Raw genomic sequence first — 24,097 nt, forward strand, 5'->3', positions numbered from 1 at the left:
TGTGATTTGAACCCACAGCTTAATAACAAACCAGAAGAGCTGCTGAAGCCCCACTCCTGCAGAGAGCTCAGTGCATTTGGACCCAATCGAATTTAACAGGCTCCAGGCTGCCATAAGAGCCCATGTGAGGAGAACCAAGAGCTGCGCATCCTGGCTAAGAGCAATGGCTGGAATTTATCAAAGCCAAATAATATGGGAGGAGAACAGTTAATTTCAGGTTTAATATATACAGCAGGTCTGATTTCCATTGAAGTTAGATGAGTTATGGTGGCAGGAAGGAGGCCTATAGCTTTTTGTCTTCTGCAGCAATGTGGGAAAACATCCATAGTTTTTAGTTCTTCTGCTTCGTGTGTGCTGGTATGCCTCTAAAAGATCAGGATGGTATTTTCATTCTTCATACTATTTGCAAATAAGATGAAATACCTTATTGTAATGCCTCTTTATGATGACTTCCTTCTCAAGTGTGCTGGCAGGAGTCTTCTGTAGTCTTTTCTTGCCAGTAAGAAAAATCCAGAAATAGAATATGTGCTTTTTAAGTGTGTTACACTAACATCTGTATCACTGTTGAGTGCCAGGCTGTTGGTTTTATTTTAAGGTAAGGTCTGTTTTTTCAGGTATGTTTTTGTTGAAGATACACAGCTGTGTGTGAGTGCAGATTTGTAAGGAAGGAATTCACCCATTGCTTGCTTTGGGTACTGCTTGTGAAGGAGTTTTAATGGGTTTTAACTTGGTTTTCCTGGAAATTCTGTAACAGTTGCATATAAAATCAATTTTTATCCCTAAATGCAAAGATCATGAAGCAGAAAATTTTGAAGTTGAGCCTCAGGTGGTTTTGTCCCCTTCCATACTCAGTCACTCCTCGAAGGTATCAGTGCATTTTCTAGGCAGCATTCAGTGGTATTCTCAGACCTAGTGAAGGGCAGATGTTTGGTTTCAGGCCAGTCTTTACCCTCTTCCTCATCCAACTGTAGGAAAAACTCTGCCCTTGTTTCTGGAGTACTGCTCTGACTAGGTTTAGAAAGAGGAATGTGTAACAGATTTATGGGGAATGTGGAACTCTGCAATGAGGATCTCCCCTCATGTAAGCTTATGGCAGAAACAGGCATTGCACCTCCTTGCAGTCATGCCACAGAGCTGTTTCCTGAAGGCAGGAATACTTCCTGCATCTCGAGCTATAGCCCTCCTGCCTTTAGCCAGCTTCAGAAAGCTTGTGTGCCTGTGTGATGGAGAATAGAGGAAGGAGAGCAGGCAGAACAGGATGAAGATCATCAGCACAGGGCTAGGGGATAGCATTTGGGAGAAGACCACCTTCAGTCACTATCACATTGTAAAGGCCAACATCACAGTTTCATCCCTTAGCAATGGGTCTTAAAACCTTCAGCAAGCGGCCTTTGTTCAGTCTCTTCTTCCAGCCCTGGCTTTTGAGCCAAGTTTGAATTCTCCATCACCGGAGAATCACCCCTGGCTTCTTTTCCCCTCTGCTTTTCTCCTTGCTAGTTTTTCTTGGGTCTCTTGGTTTACGCTGCAGGCACCAAATCATCCTAAATTTTTCTCACGTGATCTTTACACAGAAGACAGTTAAAATGTGGGTGTAATTTGGGAACCAAAAGTCAGTCAAACATGGATATATAAGATTATTTTTCTTAAAGTGATTCCTATGCATTGCTGAAGTCACAGTGAAGGTGAAAGTTGTAATGGGATTCTACCTGTCAGGTTGCCTTTTCCGAAAGGGATTACCCTTCAGCAACCTGCTCTAGTGGAAGGTGTCCCTGCCTATGGCAGGGGGTGGAAACTGGATGAGCTTGAAGTCCCTTCCAACCCAAACCAGCCTGTGATTCTCTGGAAGGGCTTTCTTGCAGTTAGCATAGCAGTTACATGCTCAGTGAAGCTCTCAAACTCTGCATCGAAACATGCACAGTTAGCACCAAGGAAGATGCTGGAGTGAGTGGAAGTTGGAGGAGAGTTTGCCAGCATCCATGCAGTGGTGTGGAGCAGGTAATACAAACTGCAGGAGGAGTGTGCTGCGACGGGGCACCCAGGAGGGCAGCCAGAGCAGGAGGTAACGCAGGCAGCGGGCAGGTAGAAGGTGGTTGGGAGAAATGCCAGGAGTGGTCAGCTTGCAATTGGCCCCTTGTGCCGTTTCAGGAGCAGCAGAGGAGCACTTCTTCAGCCCAGTGCCCCAAGAGCTTAGTCCTCCTCATGGTAAACCCTGCAGCATCTTTCCCTGCTTCAGCAGTTCTCAGGAGCACAGGGCATAGCAGAGATATAACCAAAACACCCTCCTTGAGAACAGCTGACTTGAGCATCTGGTTCATGGTTTCCTCTTCCCATTCCTTCGCTTCTCTGCTGCAGGTCCCTCATAAAATGCAATTAGCCCTGTCTTTGGGTAGGTCATAGATTCAGGTGGTTGAAGAGGGAGGTGGAGGTTTTGGGGGTGTTTTTTGGTAACATTACAGAATATGAAAGCTGTGACACCTTGTTTGAACTAAGGCAGGCGCAGTACAGAGCATCAGAGTTGGAGGAACTAGCAAAGCCCAGTTATCACAGCAGCATGCTTTGAAAAATTATTTCCATACATTTGGGAAAAAAAAAGGAGTGAGGAAAGCTGGAATTCCTCTAACATATCAGCTTCACATATTAACATCCCAGCTAGTAATACAAGAATGCAACCTTAAAGAAAGAGATGGCACTTGATTTTAGACAGAGTTATGGAAGAGAACATCAGAGAAGAAACAAAGCTGAGAGTCATCAAAGCATCTTTCCTACCACTGTAAAAGCGGAATGATCAATGTCCATAACATTTATGTTGATGTTCTGGCAGAAATTCATTTATTAAATTTTCAGGTTTAGGAAATAAAGATGTGATTTCTGCCCGTTGCTTTCCAGCTGTGTGCTCTTACACAGGAAATCAAGGGAGAGCTGTAAAACATTGCCCTGCATTTTGCTGCTGACAGACTTAGCTGTACTGTATATGTGAATGTACCTATATTAAATGAAACAAGAACAAGATTTGATCTTATTAGGAAAGAATCCTCGCAATATCCCGTAAGTTCTATTCTTTCTATAGAATATCCCAAAGCCTACCAGAAAGCTGGAAACGTAGATACAGGCCAAGGGAGTCTGTTCCCAGCCTGACGAGCAAGCTGTGTTTTCCCTGTTGGTATAATGTCACATGTATGCTGTATAGCTACTATATCAGAGATTAAAAGAAGGTCATGCTGTATTATGAACCACTGTCTTTATTTTTAGGATTAGATAACTTTTCTCTTTTTTTCCCCCCACTGGTTCTTTTTATGTCCTAAGGGCAGATCCTTTCTCCAGGGTCAGGAATGTAATAAGGCAGGTTTTCCTCTCTCCAGGATATTGTGTCTGTCTCACTGTGTTTAAATTGCCGCAGAAAGCTCTTCTGAGCAAAATACAGTATTTTCTTTGTACAAGAGCCAATGATTGACGTATCCTTGGGGACTTCTCTGTCTTTAGCATTTAAACATACAAGTTAGATATGTTTAACCTATTGATAGGCAACGAAGGCAACCACAGAAATTATTGCAAGAGAACAAAAGGAGAAGCAGAAAGAAAACATTATTTTTTTGGAACTTGGGATTGAGAACTTTATTGCTGCTGTTAGTGCAGGGAGATGAAAAAGAAACAATCAGACCTATATTTTCAGCTGGAACAGGGAGGTGAGAGGAGAACAGTCCTGCTGGTTGTGTCCTTTGAATTAGTGTACTGCTATGTATTAGTAATACAGCTTCACATTTAGAGAACAAGACTTCTCCAAGCCTGTACATAAAAAAGTCATTTGATTTGCCATGGCTTGGTTAAACAGCATTTGGGGCAAAAAGATAACTCCTGCTCAGGTTGTAGTGAACTCCACAAAATGCAAATGTTCATTAATTATTATTAGTTTGACTGCATTCGGTCTTTGTGTGCTCTGGAGCTTTTATGCCCCATGAGACAAGGATAGTCTCTTCCCATGTGCACTGACCCCACATCTCATCTTAAATACATCTTTAAGTATGACTATAAACCTGGTCTTCTCCCAGTGGCAGCTGTGCTGGCCCAAGACAGCTGTTGACCCCAGCTGTTTGTTGCATCATCTCTGAGGTTCCCCTCGCTCTGCCCTTCGTAAGGGAATGCTCCCTCGGATGCCGGAGTCAAAACAGCCAGACCAAAACCAAGCCCTTTGGACCGAGGCAGGTGAAGACACAGTTTATGAGCTATCGAGGCAGTCATATTGGAAATATAGCAACATCTTGCTAACAAAAGGTGATGAGCCCTTGTGGGGCAGAACCATTCAGTGTCTGAGTGCAGCCACAATATGATGTGATCCCTCCCCAGCCACTTTCTGCCCTTCTTATACTGTTTCCATCCTCTCTTCCAGCTGTTGGTTTCCACGCTGCCCTTCTCCTGTGCCGGTCATCCCCGTCCATCTAGTTCTGTGGGCTGTCTTGAGTTACAAATCATCATTATTTTTCAGTTGACTTGGACTTCTAATTTCGATGCCTCCCTTTCTTCATTGACGACTCTTGCCAGTTCTCAAGAGACAGAGATGGGAATCCAGAATAGCACAGTAACAAATGAGCTTCAAGCATGAATTCAGCTGGGGTGCTAACTGGGATCTATTTTTTTTTTTTCCCCTTACAATTAACAGCCATGGACACAGAGTTCATATGTTAAGTTTGTAAAATAATGTAAGTTATATTTCCTATTTTCCACATAATTCACTCCTTTTTGAAATAACAATCTTTTTGAGTGAAACTTTATTTAGTGATTTGACTTCTTTTAATGAGTAAAACCTCTTTAGTCACACCAGAGTTACAAGCATTTGCAGTACATAGTTTATTAATTAAAAAGGTCACACTCCTCTCTTTCACATGTACAGAATCATATCATAGAATCATAGAATGGTTATGATTGGAAAGGACCTTAAGATCATCTAGGTAACCCCAAAATATCTGATTAGTGAAATGTGGTATGCCACTAGTCTCATTTAGGTTTACAGTCATGACCAGATGTGGGGGCAGTTGGGGTCTTCATTTGCTAATAGTGGCAAACTTTAGAAATTAAAGTATTGCGAATGAATGACAAGATCAGACACTGTGAGGTGAGGAGTGCAGTGTGCAGGCAGAGAATTTAGTGCATTCATTATACACAGAGGAAATTGCCATGCAGTGCTTTTCATAGAATCATAGAATGGTTAGGTTTTAAGATCCAGCTGATTTTAGCTGCGGGTATTCCTTTTCAGCAAAGGTGTCAAGGCTGTCGAGGTGCTGACCTGCTTTGGGACAGATCAGTGGATTGTATGGATTATCATGTGGCTAATCAGCGTTAACAGAGATCTGTCACAACAGCATTTCTTAAATCTTCCCTAAAGTATGCAAGACAGCCGCAAGAACTCTAATGAGTAACAGTAAATGCATCCAAAGGCAAGGGAGCAGGAGTGGAGATAGTTATCTGAGCTTCTCCACAGGCATGTGCCTATGCAGCAGTGCAGAGTTCTTATGTATAGCTTCGACTTGGTTTAGGAACTGCAACCAGCTTAAGCATTTATGGTACCATAAAGGTTTAAAGCAGCTTAAGGGCTTCTTCCGTCTCAGGAACTAAAAATGGCTTAAGTACTTATGCCACCCTAAGGACACGAGGTCAAAAGCATACTCTTGACTTGTGCAGCAGGGAGGAGACACTAGTCTCTTGTGGTTGTTTAGCCTGGTTGTGCCTGCAAATGATCTTTTTCTGCAGAAAGGAATCAGAAGGGATCCATACCTATTTTCCAGCAGATAAGAGGAAATTAAAATGCATGCATTGTTCTAACAGAGAGTCACAGAAGGTTAGAGAGAGACTCGATTGCAGCGATTGGAATGTGTCCGAAAAGCCTGCTGGGGGTTTCACTCCACAGACATGCAGGGCTTTTTTTCCTCCTCACAACGGGATTTCTATTGTTGCAGGTTATTTCCTGCCTCACCAGGACCTCCTTTATATCCTGACTTCTTTTGTCTGTCCATCTTGCTGTGGATCATGGAGTTAATCTTTATCGAGATGTTAATGAGGTGGTAGGGAGGCCTGCCTGATGTCATCTCTTAGTTGCCTGACTACCTAAAATGGTAGTGAGCGAGGAGCAGTGACAAGCCAGTGGATTGCATCCCTGGGGAGCAGGCAAACACGGGTACTTGCTTAAGTGCTGCCCTCTCACTTCTCTGAATGCTGATACTGTTTTTACAATCACTCATATCTCAGGAAGCTGTGTGGGTCAAGAACCTCAAAGTATGCACACCACTCATGTACAAGTGACTACTTTTAGTGGGAATTGAAGACGTAAATACTGCTGTGCATGTGGGCTTTAGCTTTCTGGGGCCTTTAGTCTCTATCTCTACTGTGGCTGTAGTAGTAGATACTATTTACCAGGGTTTGTTGTTAGGAGGAGTACATTCACAAGCTATGAGGTATTGAGAGATGCTTTGGTAGTGGTCTCAAGTCTAAAGTGAAGGAGAGATCTGTACTTACACCTAAGCTTAAGTCTGAATTCTGTTAAGCCAAGCCTGGTGAGCTCTAGTGTACTTCACACTATTCTGGTTGAGAAGGTTGAGGTCGTACTAGACTATATGAAGAGGAGGGCTGAGAGGACCACTGTCCTGCCACTGACAGGCAGGACATAGGGACTTCCACGTGTCAAGTTAAAGCAAGGTAAGAGGGTGAATGAGGACTTGGTCATCCTAGAGAAGACCAGAACAAACCAGTTTGTTTAATCCAGCAAATGAAGGCAGAGAGTAGAGTGATGTATGTCAGTTAGCTGGGGAGGGAGAAAAATAAACACTGTGCAGGGAAGCAGAGCTGTTTAAGCAAAAGGATATTGTTGGCAGAAGAACAAATGAATATAAATTGGCTGTGAATAAATCGAAGCTAGAAATTAGTTGCTAACCAGCAGAGGAGTGAGTTCCTAGAAGAGCCTTCCACTGGGAGCAGATCACCAATGTACTTAGAAGATGAAGCTTGCTCCATTCATGACTGGGATTATGTGTAACGAGGCTTGCCACAGCAAGGGATGGGCCTGATGACCAAGAACCCTCCTTCTATTTCTAACTGAATGTGGGCTTAAGAACAAATGTACATCCCCTGTGCAAAACACATAAATAAGAGTGTTCCGTGCAGGACTTACAGGTCAGGGACAGCTAATCCCTTCCCAGACCAGCCTCAGAGCTATCCAGTCTGTTACTGCCAGACACAATCTCTGCATGTTTCCTCTCTGCAGCCCGCGGGCTCTGTGACTCCCTCGTGCAGCTGGGAGATGAGCTGTGTTTAGCAGCCGTTCATTGCGGTGCCTCTTTGCAGTTCGTGCTTCCTCTCCTATGCAGCAAATGCTGTGGCTCTGCTGGTTTGAGGGACTTCCTGTGGCAGTACAGTCCAGGAGGAGATTTGTACTACAAGATGGCTTAAAGGCTGCTTTTGCTTCGTGTCAGTAGTGAGATTTAGTGAGAAGTTATTTAGCATCTCCTTTTTAAATCCATAAAATACAGGGAAATAACCGTGAGAAGATAGAAGTCTGGAATTATCATTGTATAATAGAAATTAAACTCATTTTTGGCAATGGTGATATACATTCTGCTGTGCCACTAACTTATCACATTATACCAATACAGCATGTCTCTTCCCAGTTTTCTCTTAGTATACGCTAGGGATAGTGTGTCTAGAAAGCAGGATCAGGAGATTTTCCTGATGTTTTCTGCTTTATCCACTGAATAACACTTTGCTTGTAGATGCAATTTCGGTTGCAGGTGACAGTCATTCTTTTTTTGTTGTTCCTAATTCATTCCATTGGTATGAAGAGGCTTTGTTCCTGCTGTTTGACTACTGTGGGAGCACATTTGGCCTTTGGTTATGTATTGAATAGCTAATGGGTACCAAGCGGTCAGCTAGGATATGCTTAGATAGTCCTTGCTTAAAAACTCATGAAGGAGGGAAATGGAATACTAAGATGATTGCAGATCCTACCTCCAATGTAACCTCGCATCATGTGCTGCAATTTGGAGTAGCATGTATGATGTGCATTGATTATATGAGAACATGTAGGATTTAAGATGTTCCCTTCTTTAATAGTATTTATTAACCATTGTAATTTAGTGTATTAGTAGTATTTCTTACCATGTAAGCATTTATGCTTCCAGGAAGCTGCAGTTTGTACTCGTTACCTCTGGTTTTTGAGCTTCTCCAGTAGAGATGACAGGCCAACTTCAGCCTTGATTTCAATGAATTTGGTGGCTTTTATTTGTTCTCTGGAATTGAAATCCATTGCAGAGCTTCCTCCTTGAAAGTCAGAACATTCTGAGACCAAAATCAGTATTTAGGTCAGCTCCCTCTGTTCATTTCAGGATATTTTGGAGCTGAATGATAATAGCAACATTTTTAAAGAAAAGAAAATGAGCCAGGACAGACTGAGGTTTGGTAATAAGCATTGAAGTGGCATGGAAGTGACTGGTATTCTGCAAATGACCCCTATTTAGCAGCTTTTTGGAGCTGTGTGCAATGGGAGATAGCTAGTAGAATTCCAGCTTTTAATGGAGGCTTTTTTTCAGATCAGAAATTCTTAATAATACAGAGCTGGTGCTTCAGAGCCTTATGTTAGCAAACCTGACACTGGGGAGTAATATCATTGGCTTTCATGCGCCTATTTACTGTAATAAGGATTACCAATGTAAGTAAAACTTGCAGGTTTGCCTTTTCACACCCTGAAACTGCATCAAAATTCAATTTCACCAGGAAAAAAAAATCCTTCTGATCTAGTCCCTGGAATGTGACATTTCATGGGTGTAATAAGGTTACAAACAGATTATAAATTGAAACCCTATAAATCCTTATTGTACTGTACCAAAGCTTCTGCTTTGCATAATACTCTTATTCCTGACTGTTCTTTGTTTTACAAGCTCAGAACTATTCATTCCCTCTCATAATAGAGACCAGGGAGCCAAAAACACCGTGCAAAATCCAAAGGTAATTATCTGAGTCAAAGAACCTGAATGCCAGAGTTCACAAACTTCTGAACTTCTCTAATTGCCGTTGTTTGCACAGTGAGACCTCCCTCTTCCTTTAAACGTGTTGTAAATACTGCACGCTGTTCTATCATTTTGATAATGATAAAGAAATCCCAGTGTAGATTTAGTTCCTGTTTCATATTGGTGTAGTTCTGCCTCTGTGTCCATAGCAGATGACTGATCAGTTTTCAAGTCGTAGCTTGAGCAGCAGAGGGTGTTTGAATCTGGCCCTGTGTGGTCGGGATTAGAAATGCTGTGATCTCCTTGCCTGAGAGCACTGGTTTCTGCTGTTGGCTTCTTATTTGTGCTGATTTAATGTCTAGCAAGTGTCTTCTTCCAGAGCAGCCTTCCAGTATTTGGGCACATTTATAGATCTGCTAAAATATCACCCCTCTATGAAAACCAACTGAGCAGCTCACTTGAGCGCTTAAGAAATTACCCAGATTAGCAGATGGTGTCATGGGCTTGTTTCTTCTAGCCTTTACCTGAAGGTTGAGGATACTCACAGTTGACTGAGAATGAGATGGCTTTGCAAGTGAGCTCTGAGAGGCCACTTGGAACGTCAGAGCAATGAGGGAAGATGGCACAGAGAGGGCTTTGATTGTAGGAAGAGCAGAGGGAGTAGGAAAGGAGTGACAGGATGAGAGTGCAGGGCACATGAGTATGGAGGGATGCAGTTGTGCAGTGACCTGAGGGTGATCACAAGATGCTTGACAGGTGAGCCAGAGGAGTGATGGAGAGAGGAGAATGATAAGTCACCATCCTGGGCAGGCTTTGTCAGCCACTGCAGGGAGCCTGGGCTGGGGAGGGAGTGAGGAAGAGAGTTTTACGCCCATGAGAAAGGCCAGTTTTAGAGGATGCTCATGCTGATAAAGGCTAGAGGTCTGGAGGGCAGGAGCAAGCTCATTTGCAGGGACAAAGGGAAAAAGCATCCTATGGAGAAATTCTCTGGAAGAGCATCCATGGTGCCTGAGTGCCCACACAGCAGGAGGCAAAGGGAGGTTCTGTTGTGAGCTGATGGAACCAGCCCTGAAGTTTTTGTATCAAATGGAACGCCCGTGTCACACACTTAATTGTCATTTCCTTCGTGGCTGTGGAGGTTTAACCAAATAACTCACAGTCTGTAATGTTTGCACAAGGATTTGACCAAGAATTACTCAAATGCATTGAGTTTTGTCCCATTACTTCTTTTTCTTTCAGGAAAGAAGAGTGCACATTGATCTCATTGTACTTTTCTGATGCCATTAGAGCACAGGGCATCTACATTTCTGGTACAGGCATGTGTAGTACAAATGGGCAAGAGATTACATGTTGTACGTTGTCCAGCACATCTGCTCTGTTCATGCGCTCTGTGCCCCATCACCACTTTTAAGAAATGGCAATAAAGTTTCAGAAAGAGAAAAAGAGCAGTCATCTTTTATAGGCACTGCACATCTGTTTGCCATGGCGATGCCGCAGAATGCTGAACATAAGTGATTTTATTTGGTTTTCTGATTGTTTTCAGGACTTGAGAAAAGATGGGGATTATCTTTTGTGTTCCAGTATAAACTACTGAGTTGCTGCATGGCTGGCTTCTTCTGGGAGCTACTTATGGAGTAGATACAGATTTCATCCCTGTGCTGTGATCGAACACAAACTCTGGAAGGATTTTGTCTAGTATCTTAATGGAAATAATCGCATTTGCTGATAAATGCAGCCATCTAGTGGCACAGCTAGCAAGCTGTGGTGGGAAGTACAGCAATGGGGAAGTCTATGCTATTCTTCAAACCTGATCCTCTCCTACAGTGGGCCTAAGGTCTTCATTCTCACAGTCCCTGCATCTGCCTTCCAAGGCAGGCGGTGTGGTCAGAGCACTTGCCCGTGAAATCTGAGGCTAAAAAGTCATTGAGAACCTCAGCTTTATCCAAATCCAGGGTTGCCAGTTCTCCCGTTTCCTTCCGGAGAGGGCCCACATTATCCCTAGTCTGTCTTCTGTTTGCTACATACCTATAGAAGCGTTGCCTGTTATCTCTGACATCCCTGACCAGACTCAATTATAACTGGGCCTTAGCTTTCCTGACCTGGTCCTTAGCTTCCCGGACAGTGTCCCTGTATTCTTCCTAGGCTGCTTGTCCTCACTTCCACCTTCTAAACATGTACTCTAACCCCATACAGTCACTGAAAGAAAATACGGGTAGCAGGGAATGAGCTAAAAGGTTTGGTAGAAACTTGGTTTAGCAGTTTTGTTGATTTTTCAGGTTGGAGGATGTGTTTTTAAAGACCTGATTTCATTTGTGTTGAGTTGCACTTAAGTAAGGCTTTGCTGATCCAAATTACTCAATGTGAATCATGTGAATGATGCTGTGCGTGAAGTTTGCTCCGTTTGACAGCCTGTGTCCCTGAGGCCTGATCCAAAGCTTGTTGACATCAGTAAACACAAATTCATGGGCCTTAGTGGACTTTCAGTGAGATCTATAATTTAAACCCAGTGATCACTTTGGAGCACAGACAGTCTTGCTCTTTCAGTACCACAGGATCCCAGTTCACACCTGAGCCTCTGGTGGTGTTCCTCTGCAAAGTTACAGTAAAGCTGGTGATGATGTTACATTTCTGTTAAGCCGTAATCTCTCTTCTACCCAAACAGCACATAAATAATGACCATATCCACGGTGAGAAGAAAGAGTTTGTGTGCCGATGGCTGGACTGTTCCCGGGAGCAGAAACCATTCAAAGCCCAGTATATGCTGGTGGTCCACATGAGGAGACATACAGGGGAAAAGCCACACAAATGCACTGTGAGTAAAGAGGGCTGAGCTCCTGGCTTGGATGGGGGAGCTGGGGCTGTGCAGGGAAAAGAGCAGCACAGATGCTGCACTCCCTGACCCCTTGTCCATTGGACATTTGTTAGAGAAGTTATTTAGTTTGCTAGAAAACTTCCGTGTCTGCTTCATTATCCAGCTCAGCCAGATGACAGGAGCTTTAGGAGATGGGTTTCACTGGATAATTTGGCCCACCTCCTCAAGTTTAAGGTGCAGAGAAGCCCTAGAAGGCATTATTACACAGGGCACAATTTGCTTAATTATTGAGAAGCACTTTCTCTCACAGAGCTGGGCATTTTTGCTGACCACCAGTGTCCTAATGAGTTTGCAATGGATTTCTGTCTTAGATAGAAGCGCGTGAATACTGTGCTCTCCTGTTACAGCAGATTTATATAACGCTGGAAGCATTTTAACTTGAGCTGGGATGGGGTTTGCCTGGGCAAAATTAAAATCCAACAAATCAAACCAGAATTACACTGGGCAAGGTTATGAAGGCTTGGAAAATTCATAAACTATTGTAGGTCAGCTTTTACTGTTTCATACATGTCCAGAGATGAAACTTAATCCAGGCTTACTTCTTGTCTGCAGTTTGAAGGTTGTACAAAGGCCTACTCCAGACTAGAAAACTTGAAAACGCACTTGAGATCTCACACTGGGGAGAAACCATATGTGTGTGAACATGAAGGCTGCAACAAAGCTTTCTCCAACGCGTCCGACAGGGCCAAGCACCAAAACAGGACTCATTCCAATGAGGTAAGCAAGCACAGCTTCAAAAACAATAAAAAACAATTGGTGTCAAACAGACTTACAGTGTGGTCACAGGAATTTGTTATAGACAGGCACAGAAACCCTCAGCAACCTGAAAGGATATAGTTCTGGATGGCTTTTGCCAGCACAGTCATTCCTGTGTCCCGTGGACCTGGAGGGGCTGTAGGTCATTTTACTAAGCATGAGAGGTTGGAATGAAGGATCTAATGTGTTAAGCAAGGACAGATCCTGGTTTCCCTGAACAGCTGGGATCATTTTTCCCTCTGGTACCGAGGGCTTGCCCGGAGCATGTCCCCTTGCCCTGGTCAGTGGAGACACTGGCAGCTCTTGCAGCTTCTTCCAGCACCCTTCTTGGCTGCTGCAGACAGCTAGAGAGAAGTCTTCAGCGTTTTGACAATCTGGGTTACCCTGTTAAGTTATAAGTTATGCTTCTTGCATCTTCTCTGGGCTATTTCAGTCTTTCTTTCTATCCTGAACAGACCTCACAGAGTAGGGATGCAGTGAAGGGAATTTGAACTTTTCTCAAGCAATCCAGCTGTGGCAGTCACAGCCATCTCCCACACTCTCTGTGTAACAACTCTTTATTACTGTGTCTTTCCTGGTACTGCTGCCCCCTCCTATGAAGTTCCGACCCCCTGCCATGGTCCCTGCAGCATCTCTTGAGTCACAAGAGAAGCAGAGCATTGCACATCTGTGAGTCCACCCCGTCCCTGTAGGGTGTGCTCTCAGCAGCCCAAATAACAACTGCACTGAAGCCCAGCAGCAATTCTATGGATTGTCACCAAGGTAGAAGGAAGTTCACCGAGTCTGGCCAATAGCTGACTAAGCTTTTTTTCACTCACTATCTTAACCACTCTGTTTGTTGCCTAGCTGATGAGCAAGATCCTCTCAAACTTAAAGACGTGACCCGTACTGCTTGTGTTTTAAAATCAGGATTTCACATTTAACAGTAAGTCACCAAGAAAACTTTCCTGCTGCACGTCATTTCTGGTACGTGCAGCAGCAGGGGCAACTGAGAAATCTCCTACACCATTACTTCACAATGAAACAGGCTGATATTCTTAGGCAACGATGGAGTGTCATGAATACTGTGGAACGTGCAGACCCAGTTCAGCACTTCCTCACAGTGCCATTTTGGTTGTAAGTAGGCAACCTATAGACAGATTTAAAAGCAGCTGACATATCTTGGTGCAGATGTGCCTTACACATGTAGGAGAGAGCTAAGTGACTCCTACTTCCATAGCATCTTGAGAAAACCTGCCTCAGTAGCTCAGCATCAACTTTAAATTCCTCATGATCAACATTTTTGCTCCTTTTTAAGTCAGTAGGAGTTTGATGTCAGTGGAGGCAGGCTCAGGCCTTAAATAGCCATGACGAAGCTACATTTGTCGAAGGCTCCACGGTGCCATGTGTGCTTACACAGAGAACCCTTTTGAGGAACTCCACGAGGGTCTCTTTTATCTTCTTGAGAGCTAGAATAAATAAGACTTTAAAATAGTAGTTATGTGGGAAAAAGATCAGTAATAAAAGTGAATAAATGACACTTTGTTTCCTGAGGCAATTAAAATGTTTAGGAAGGGCTCAACTCTTTTTTCTAATGTTCTCATAATACAAGAACAAAGTCTTTGTTAAATTATAAGACAGTAAATTTACTTTATTCTACATTGATTAGTGAACTAGAGAAATGTACAGGAAGCAGGGTTTGTTTCTTTTTCAAGTGATCAGCTATGCAAGTAATAGTACTAGTACATGTATTGCTGCAATGTGGAAATCCTTATGGACTGTATCCTGTGCTTTGACAATATATTGGTGATCTGAAGGAGCCAGGAGGAAAAATGCTTCCTCAGGTAATCCTGCTTGAACAAATGTCCCAACATGTTTTGAAGCAGTTTGTTTGCGTCTGAATGTCAAGAAGTATAGTACTGGGTGTGCTCGAAGCAGGGTATCAGACTGCTGAGAGCAAGGGACAGGATAGAAATAAGGCCAGTCTTCATAAATTGCCATAGCTCTGTTGACTCTTCTGTGACTCTTCTAAGTGAAAGCTGTGCCAGTTCATATCATGAGAGGCACTGCCCTCTGTAAAATACGCAGCATTAATGGGTACCTTCAAAACCAAAAGGAATGAATAGGTTTGACTAGGTGCAGACACAACTTGATAGGACAAGGCTTTAAACTGAAAGAGGGTAGGTATAGATTAGATACAAGAAAGAAATTCTTCACTGTGAGGGTGCCCAGAGAAGCTGTGGCTGCCCCATCCCTGGCAGTGTTCAAGGCCAGCTTGGACACAGGGGCTTGGAGCAACCTGCTCTAGTGGAAGGTGTCCCTCTCCCAAGGTGTTGGAACTGGATGATCTTCAAGGTCCCTTCTAACCCAAACCATTCTATGATTCAGTCACCGTAGAGACCATAAATCAGATAACAAATTCGCTGTGAAAGTGTATAACTGTAACACCAGCTGTGCTCCAAGGAGCTCTTCAGGAGTCCCACATGGAATTAAATCTAATTTAAGTGTTTTTCCTGTCTTGGCAGAAACCATATGTTTGCAAGATACCGGGCTGCACAAAGCGCTACACAGACCCCAGTTCTCTCCGCAAACACGTAAAGACCGTGCATGGCCCGGAGGCACATGTCACCAAGAAGCAGCGGGGAGATATCCACCCAAGGCCTCCGCCACCGAGAGACCCAGGCAGCCACTCCCAGACCCGGTCACCAGGCCATCAGACTCAGGGTGCAATTGGTGAGCAGAAGGACCTCAGCAACACTACCTCAAAGCGTGAAGAATGCCTCCAAGTGAAAGCGGTCAAGTCAGAAAAACCAATGGTATGCAATACACCGTGCCGTTCCCTTTGTCCTTTTTCTTCTTGCAACCAGTGGATAATCTCTTTATGAAATGCTCAAGCCCGTAAACTCTAGCCCACAAGGTTTGGTTTTGTGAGGTTTTCTTTTTTGTTAAAGTTGCAAAATGTTTGGGTTTTTTTAAGCCTAATAAATAGCAAATAAAAAGATGACATCTAGTCCGTGCCATGTGCAGTAAGTGCAGCGTTGGCAACTCTCACAACAGTTGTTTCTCTTAAAGCTCCATCTTTGGGGATCACTATATTATGAGAAAAGCAGTTTTCATTTTTAAAAGAGGTGCTTTTTTTTCCTATTCTCCTGTTTACAGAAAAAAGTTGGAGAATGTGAATCCTGCAGGCTCAAAGCTAGAATGCAAAAAAAACCAAACCCACGTCTGAAAGATTAAAATGATGATTTTGATGATGATAATTTTTAAAGAACCTGGGGAAATAACCGGATTTTGGGGCCTTGACATTGTTGGATCATGGATCAAACTGAGGCAGGATAAATTGACTTTCTTAAACAGCAGGAGATCTTTAGATAACATTCGATCTCTAGTGTGATGTTCATCTGATACTTAGTTTAACTTGACCAAGTTCTCTAATTCCAATTTAACTAATTTGAGTTGAATTAAGAGTCTCTGCAGGTCTTTTTCTTGGTTTACCTTACCATACTGCGTTAAAACAGTAAAGCCTTGTATGTTGAAAGGACCTTACTCCATTTTTTGACATCTTATCTTAAAGTTCTTCTTTCATTTGCCTGCATTTCATCTGCCATCCATCCTCTCCACAAGGATTGAAACTAGCAAAGGCAGTTACTCCATCTTCTTCCATGTCTGGGTCTGCGATTCATCTGGACCCAACCCTTGGGGACTACAAATATGAGCACTCCAAATTCTGCTCATTTTGTTAATCATGCCACAATTCAAAGCAATTACTCATTGAAATATGAGTTACTGCTATATTGTGCCTGAGGCTTATCCCAAATTGTGGAGTTTTAATCCTGAATTCAGAAAATTCCAGGGGCCCAGAGTTGTTAACTCCTGCTGAAGTGTAAAGGAGATCTCCTGCTGTCTTTGGTGATAACTACCTTGGGTTACAAAGGAACAAAACCCATTCCCCTCTTGCCTAGCTAGGTAAATCTGTAGCGATATTGAGGCATATTGAGCATAGGCAGTTTTAACAGGAGAGGGGTATTAATGCTGATTGCTACATAGTATTAAATATTTCTCACTGAAATATATCTTTTGAAAACAATTCTGTATTTCCTGCTTTTCATTGCTTGTATGAATTAAGATATATTTTCTGTTTTCCAACTAATCCAATGTCTTTTCTGTCTAATGCTCTTAAATGTCTTGTTCTAACTTCCTAAGGACAGTGGGTAATAAGGTGAGGGCGTTTTAACTTTTCTGCCGTTTTTCCTATTGCAACATTATTTATGTCTTTGTTTTAGCCTTCTGCCTGTTGTCCAGTCATTCCTTTATTTAGTAATGTGCAATCCATCAAACACATTCCCAATTGTAATGTGCTGTGAGCATTTTGCAACACTGGACATGTGAAAAATCTGGCTTATATTGGTGAAGTGGCTTCAGAAATGTCTGTGTACCTTCCCCTTTAGATGAAACATCCATTTTTTTCTGTATTGCACATCTAGAAATGTATGTTCTCCATAATGCAGTTCTTATTTCTGTAACCTACCTCACTGTGATCTTGACATGTGGCTACAAGAACAGGCTTCTGACCTTTATTGCTCTTCTAACATATGGTGTGGAACTATTGTCCAGAAGCACAAATGCTCTTCCATTTAATAACTGTTACTTCTATTCTTGTCACCAAATTTGCCATGGCCAGGATTTGGAAATGGACTTGCTCAGTGTGGCCTCATTCTAAGTATCATCGTTCAAGTTAGAAATGATAAAATAGTTACTGCGTTTTAATGGACTCCTCAGGGGCATATGAAGCTACAATAGTCCTAGGAATCTGTGTCTTCATTCAGTGATGTTAAAAGCAAATGCCGCCACTGCTCCCTCAGAAATCCTAGCTACCATTTGTCAGTAAAATGTGCATAAAAATCACAGAAAATAATATGTAAAAATATTAAAAAAAATAATTTAAAACACACAGGAGAAACCCCAAACTTGTCATACTTAGGTGAAACTGTTCTTGGGAGCAAAATGATACTGCATGCCTCACTGATCTGTGATCACACTGATACAACCTACAGTGACATATTACATCAATAGACTTCTGTCCGTCTTGCTGTCTGTTTTGTCTGCCGGTCTGTCTGTCTGAGTGTTTCAGTTTGTCAGAGAAGTTTTCCCATTCTTTTATGAGAACTTTATGAAAAATAAATGGAGTCCATGTTTCCCCACAGCCAGAATTCCGCTAGAGCAGCAGGGAACACAGTATTAAGAAAGAATAAACTATTGCAGCGGGATTATATTCCTGTAGATTAGCAGCCTGTACTGTGTACTTAAATTCTTAAATTTGAAGTCTTAAATTCTAATGAAATGAAGGATTTGATTCAGTAGATCATCACCACCTTCGTTCGGGGCAGAGGTGGTATAAGTTAGGTGTAAGTTAGACCCTAGTGCTGCTACTGTCACAAGATGCTCATAATATGATACAGTATGTTTTGCTCTGGTGTTTTGTCCCTGTTTTATTACACACCAGCATTTCAGGCCAACCGCTGCTCCTAACAATGAGCCTTAAGCTTGGAAAATACTTACATTCTTTAACCACAAGTCCAATTAAAAAAACCCAAATTCCAGTATTGTTGGAGTCTTGTTTGTTTGCTTGTTGCAAGCCTAGCAGTGTAAATTAAACTCTGTAACTGAATTCTAATTTGATTTATTGAGCTGCAGCTTCAACTGGGAACAGTGCATACCCAAAGTAGAGTATCCATTACAAAAATGACATGAAGTGATAGAAGTAATTAAGGGAATAACCGAAATAAATGTCTCATGTAGGTATAATGTATAGTATCAGCAAGATAATAAAGTGGATTTTAATCTTTAGTTTTGCAATGGCATTCACTACAGTTAAAATCACTACATAGAAAGACTCTGAATGATCATTGTTACCATTTAATGCTAAACTTTACATTTGGTTTTCTTTGGCTCCAGTTATACCTGCATTTGCTGCAAGTGCTCTTCTTAGCGTTGTTTGCTTAATCCTCACGTGCTTTTGTTTCTTACTTCAACAGACATCTCAGCCAAGCCCTGGTGGTCAGTCTACATGCAGCAGCGAACAGTCCCCCATCAGCAACTATTCCAACAATGGGATCGAGCTTACTCTGACCGGTGGTGGTAGTGTAGGAGACCTCAGTGTCATCGATGAAACCCCAATCATGGACTCTACCATTTCCACAGCCACCACAGCACTTGGCTTACAGGCCAGGAGGAATATGACAGGGACCAAATGGATGGAGCAAGTGAAATTAGAAAGGTTGAAACAAGTTAATGGAATGCTTCCAAGACTGAACCCCGTTCCACCTTCCAAAGCCCCGACCTTGCCGCCTCTCATAGGAAATGGTGAGAAACACATAACAGGAATGGTAACACTTTTTGCCCTTAAATTCGTTGCTTGCTCACTCAATCTTGCAACCCTTCAAATAGAGTAGTTGCAGCTTGTGAAACTCAGCAGCTGTGAGAATAGTTCAGAAATTGATGACTTTCTGTTCATCCCCTCATTACAAGTCCTACTACCCACCCTGAGAGAAGTCTAATAGACCCATGTTTTACGGAACAGGGGGCAGCAAGGCAAGGGAGCCCTGCATCAGGTTTTAAATATTCCCTACAGTTAAAGGTTTGGACCCAAGATCATCATAATCCTGTCTTGTTCTGAGGCAAGGCAGATAAAATAAATACCTGCCAGTTTATTATATGGAACTCCTCCATTTGAGGCCTTAGCAAGGCATCCGTTGCATAGATGTGTCGGGCTGCCCTTCAAATAAACTGTTTCCACACATATAAGTAATTGTATGTACAGATACTACTGCTACAGAGGGCAGATAACCATAGATGAGAGTGAGGCGAGATGGAACTCTGAAGATCCATAGCTGGTTTTGTACAAGGAGCTGCTCATTGCCATAATATATGTCCCTGCTGCCTCTGTGTTGCCCACTGATTTCTGCTCTCCACCCAGCAGTGACAGCCCAGGTTTTCTGAAGCCTGTTCAATTGAAAGAAACTATGCAAAATTAAGAAATGTATTCTGTTTACCTAAAAACCAAACAAAACAAGGAAACCAGCAAAGATGTTTTGCAGTTGTTAGGAGTTATGTCAAGAATATTTCAAGGGGTCTTAAAAATTACCTTGAATAGCCTCCAATTTGTGTATTTTGCCATCCTATGCAAATGTCTGTTCAGTTATATTTTGCCTGTAAAAAGCTCCTTTATGAATGTGTCCTTTTGGCACATCAGTCGGCATAGCTGCACTGTGCTATATCAGCTGATGACAGTTTGTGGCTATGGCCTATAAATTATGTGGGATTCACACTGAAATGTTACCCTTGAGTCTCTGAATTAGCCTTTAACCTAAGGACACAGTTTTTATCCCTGCTTCTTTCAAGAAGGAGCACTGCTGTGATTTGCTGTGATGATGCAGGCTTTTCCTCTGTACTCCCCTTACTTCTTTACTGGGTGATTTCTGTTCTAGTTTCTGGGTGATGCCCGTTTGTTTAACTGCGAATTTTACCTCCAGGTACCCAGACGAACAGCAGCTGCAGTGTAGGAGGGTCCATGACTATTCTGCCAAACAGGAACGAACTTTCGAGTACGGACATCACTGTGTTGAACATGCTGAACAGGAGGGACAGCAATACTAGCACAATCAGTTCAGCTTACCTGAGCAGCCGCAGGTCCTCTGGAATCTCACCTTGCTTCTCCAGCCGGAGGTCCAGCGATGCCTCCCAGGCAGAGGGGAGACCGCAGAACGTGAGTGTTGCAGACTCTTACGACCCCATCTCGACGGATGCCTCCCGGCGCTCCAGTGAAGCGAGCCAGTGTGATGACCTGCCAAGTCTTCTCAGCCTCACCCCGGCCCAGCAATACAGGCTGAAAGCTAAATATGCAGCAGCTACTGGTGGACCCCCACCAACTCCACTGCCTAACATGGAGAGGATGAGCCTCAAAACAAGGATGGCACTCTTGGGTGACTGCAGGGAGTCTGGAGTATCTCCACTGCCTTCAGTGAATGCCCCTCGAAGATGTAGTGACGGTGGGGCAAATGGTTACAGCAGGAGGCATTTTCTGTCTCATGATGCTTTAGGAAACGGGACGAGAAGAGCCAGTGATCCAGTAAGAATGGCCTCCGACAACCTCTCTGTCCCTAGAGTCCAGCGTTTCAACAGTCTTAATAGCTTTAACCCTCCTGCTTTGCCTCCATCCACGGAAAAGCGCAACCTTGTTCTTCAGAACTATACCCGTTCTGAGGGTGGCGTCTTCCGCGGCTTCAGCTCCCCATGTCCTCCGAGCATCAGCGAGAACGTTGCCCTGGAGGCTGCTACGATGGAAGCGGGTGGCAGTCTAAATGATGAGGATCTCCTGCCAGATGACGTGGTTCAGTATCTGAATTCCCAGAACCAGGGCATGTACGACCACTTGTTGAACAATGTCCTAGACGGCAACAAAATGCATCACAGCTCAGTGTTAGGAAACAACAACCCCAGCAACTTTGACCAAGCCCCTCCACTGAGCAGTCAACAGGCAGGTTCTGAGGCAAACAAGAGCGACTTGCCCATTCAGTGGAATGAAGTAAGCTCAGGAAGTTCTGACTTATCTCCTTCGAAACTGAAATGTGGCCAGCGCTCAGCGGTGCAGCAGTCTCGGGCCTTCAGGCTATATAACAATATGATGGTTCAGCAGCAGAGCCTGGAGAGAAGCAACATGGCCCAGCAGAATGGCTGTCAGAACCTGATGGAGAACACCAGCTCCTATGGTTTACAGCAAAACATGGTTCTTGGCAGCGGAGCTGGTAATTCTTTCAGCGTGCAGCCCAATAAGCCTTACAGCGAAAGCATCGGAAGGCAAGCAATGATGTCTGGGGCAATGGACAATTCCTGTGGCGTGGCAGTTCAAGGGCAGAAGTTGAGAAGCAGCAACATGCCAGTGAGTGGGAACCAGCAAAATTTCGGCCATCCCATGGTATCCAGCGATCAAGCCACGAGTATGGCAAATGGGATGCAGAACAGGAATATGATGGAACAGGAATATTTACAAAACCAACCAGTTGGAGATGGCGTTCATTACCAGGGAGTTGATCAATCCGGTCAAATGATGCTAGGGCAGGTTAGTCCTACCTCACAAAGCAGCCTGTATCAAGGGCCGCAGAGTTGTCCACCAGTGTCTCACACCATTGGTAACCAGCCTTCAGGTTTGTTGGTGGCCAAAAGTTACCAGCCATGCGCCAACTACAGTGGCACTAGACGGCAAAACGTGTTGAGAAACAACCTGGCACAACAGCAAGGACATGTAAGTGATGGCAACCAGGCTTACAGGGTAAACACCATTAAGATGGAGATGCAAGGTCAGTCACAGCAGTTCTGCTCCAACGTGCAGAATTACTCTGGTCAGTTATATGACCAAACCACGGGCTTTAGCCACCAAGCTATGAAAACAAGTTCTTTCTTTGGTTCGGAAGCTAACTGCCTGCTGCAGGGGACTGCGACTGCAAATTCATCCGAGCTTCTTTCCCCGGGGGCTAACCAAGTGTCAAGCACAGTTGACAGCATTGACAGCACCAGTCTAGAGGGTGTGCAGATTGATTTCGATGCTATCATAGATGATGGGGACCATGTCAGCTTAATTTCAGGAGCCCTGAGCCCAAGTATCATTCAGAATCTCTCCCGCAATTCCTCACGCCTCACCACTCCCCGAGCGTCTCTTACATTCCCAGCTATGCCCGTAAGCACAACCAACATGGCTATTGGGGACATGAGCTCTTTGTTGACCTCACTTGCAGAAGAAAGCAAGTTTCTTGCTGTTATGCAATAGACATAAAGAACAAAACAAAAAAAAACCCTTAGGAGATAACAGATGAAAAAGACTCATATTTTTTAGTTGTGTATGTATTTTAGCAATCTCATCTCACCTAAATGGGATGTGTTTCAAGTATATTCCTTTTATGGAATAAGGACTCTGAAAACCCTAAAGTGTTCTAGGGAGAAACTGTCTTCCATTTCAGTTTTGAATCAGTATTGCTACACCCATTCCTCCCTCCCCTTTTTTCTCTCTCTCCCCCCCCCCCTTTTTGAATGTCTGTATGCTTCCTTTTGCCTTTTTTTAATTGTAAACCAATGTAAACGTGTGAAATGCATGTTTTTGTTTTGTTTTGGGATTTTTTTTTTAAGAAAGGTCTGATGAAATAACCTTGCAATTTTTCTGTTACTCTAAAGAAACCTTGTACAACTTGTTGCAACTTTTCCCCCTAAACATATAGGCACAAAATAACCAGGCACAATGTGAAGTGAGTATACAGTGATGAAATCCTCTCTGGATGCACTGGATAGATCGCACTGAGGTGGACAACCCTTTAGAAATGCACTGACATGGTACACCTAGGCTGTAGTTTCAGAGTCATGGAGTACAAGAAATGAGGAGGTTCAAGCAAATAGGAAATGTAAAACCATCATCCCTTTCATCCCTAGCAAACGTTTAAGGGGTTTTGTAAACACACACACTGATAGCTGTCACTGCCCTGCATCATGATACTGAGACTGTGTCATGTTTAATCCATTTCAGAGGAAGGAGAGGACCAGAAAACTATTCTTAGTCCAAATCTCATCTTCTGCACTGTTTGGTATTCTGGTTTTCAGTCTTCTTTTTTAAATGGTTGGATAGTAAAATTATGGGCGTGATTTGGGTAGTCTAGAATCCCTTCCTTGCATATGACATTTGTGAAGAGACGATCAGGGTCTTACGGAGTATTTCATACAATGAAATAACAAAATTGCAGTATTCCATACTGGGGATTTTTAATTCAATGCAAATTGTTGAGGCTGTAATTTGCTGAGCCACTGCTTTTTATTCACAGTAGCAATTCCTTTGCCAGCAGAACTGTCTTGTACATCCCTTTGAACACATACAGCTTCATGGATGGGTGTTTTAAACTAAGTAAATGCCCATTGATGTAACACAGTTAGATGGTCGTGGCATGTAAAACAACTAGAAACAGAATGGCCCAGTTCTCAAACTAGCCAAATAAATCAAAGTGATGGCAAGCAAGCTGATAATCTTAAATGTTTTTCCGCTGTATCCAGGCTTTACAAAATCAGGAAATTTAAACTGCATTAAAAATAGCAAAGAAACAGCGGAAAGTGATTTCTATAGACTAGAGGCCACAGCATGCATTCTTCTGACTGGAAAAAAAAGGTGAAATACCAGCTGATTCGGGGCATGGCATTTGAGGAAATGTGTAGGAATACAACCTCAGTGAAGCTGTCAGATAACATTGATCTATTAACAGCTGTTACAGGAAGAAGCTGTAAATCAGTAGGAAAACATCATAGGAATCTGGTGCTGGGGCCGTATTTGGGCTTATCACAGCACGTACCAAGTGATTTGCACTGTGAGCTGGAATGTCAGAAAGCGAGACAAATGTAAATACCCTACAGCTTTTATGATCACCCAGCTCCTGTCTTTTCTCCGTATCTTTAGCAAGCATTTCTTCCTTCC

General features: G+C 43.2%; 1 protein-coding gene across 5 annotated transcripts in view; it reads left to right on the top strand.

Moving 5' to 3' along the window:
- GLI3 (GLI family zinc finger 3) overlaps window positions 1–22,920 on the top strand; it is a 206,573-nt gene extending 183,653 nt beyond the window's left edge. For all 5 annotated transcript variants that reach the window (XM_030488466.1, XM_030488484.1, XM_030488502.1 and 2 more), the window contains 5 exons: window positions 11,650–11,799; window positions 12,412–12,576; window positions 15,120–15,410; window positions 18,630–18,957; window positions 20,127–22,920. In XM_030488466.1, coding sequence (XP_030344326.1) covers window positions 11,650–11,799; window positions 12,412–12,576; window positions 15,120–15,410; window positions 18,630–18,957; window positions 20,127–22,417 — 3,225 coding nt within the window. In that variant the 3' untranslated portion in view covers window positions 22,418–22,920. The remainder of the gene's footprint in view (window positions 1–11,649; window positions 11,800–12,411; window positions 12,577–15,119; window positions 15,411–18,629; window positions 18,958–20,126) is intronic.
- The last annotated feature ends 1,177 nt before the right edge of the window (window positions 22,921–24,097 follow it).

This window comes from Strigops habroptila, chromosome 1, assembly GCF_004027225.2.
Source record: "Strigops habroptila isolate Jane chromosome 1, bStrHab1.2.pri, whole genome shotgun sequence".
Lineage (NCBI taxonomy): Eukaryota > Metazoa > Chordata > Aves > Psittaciformes > Psittacidae > Strigops > Strigops habroptila.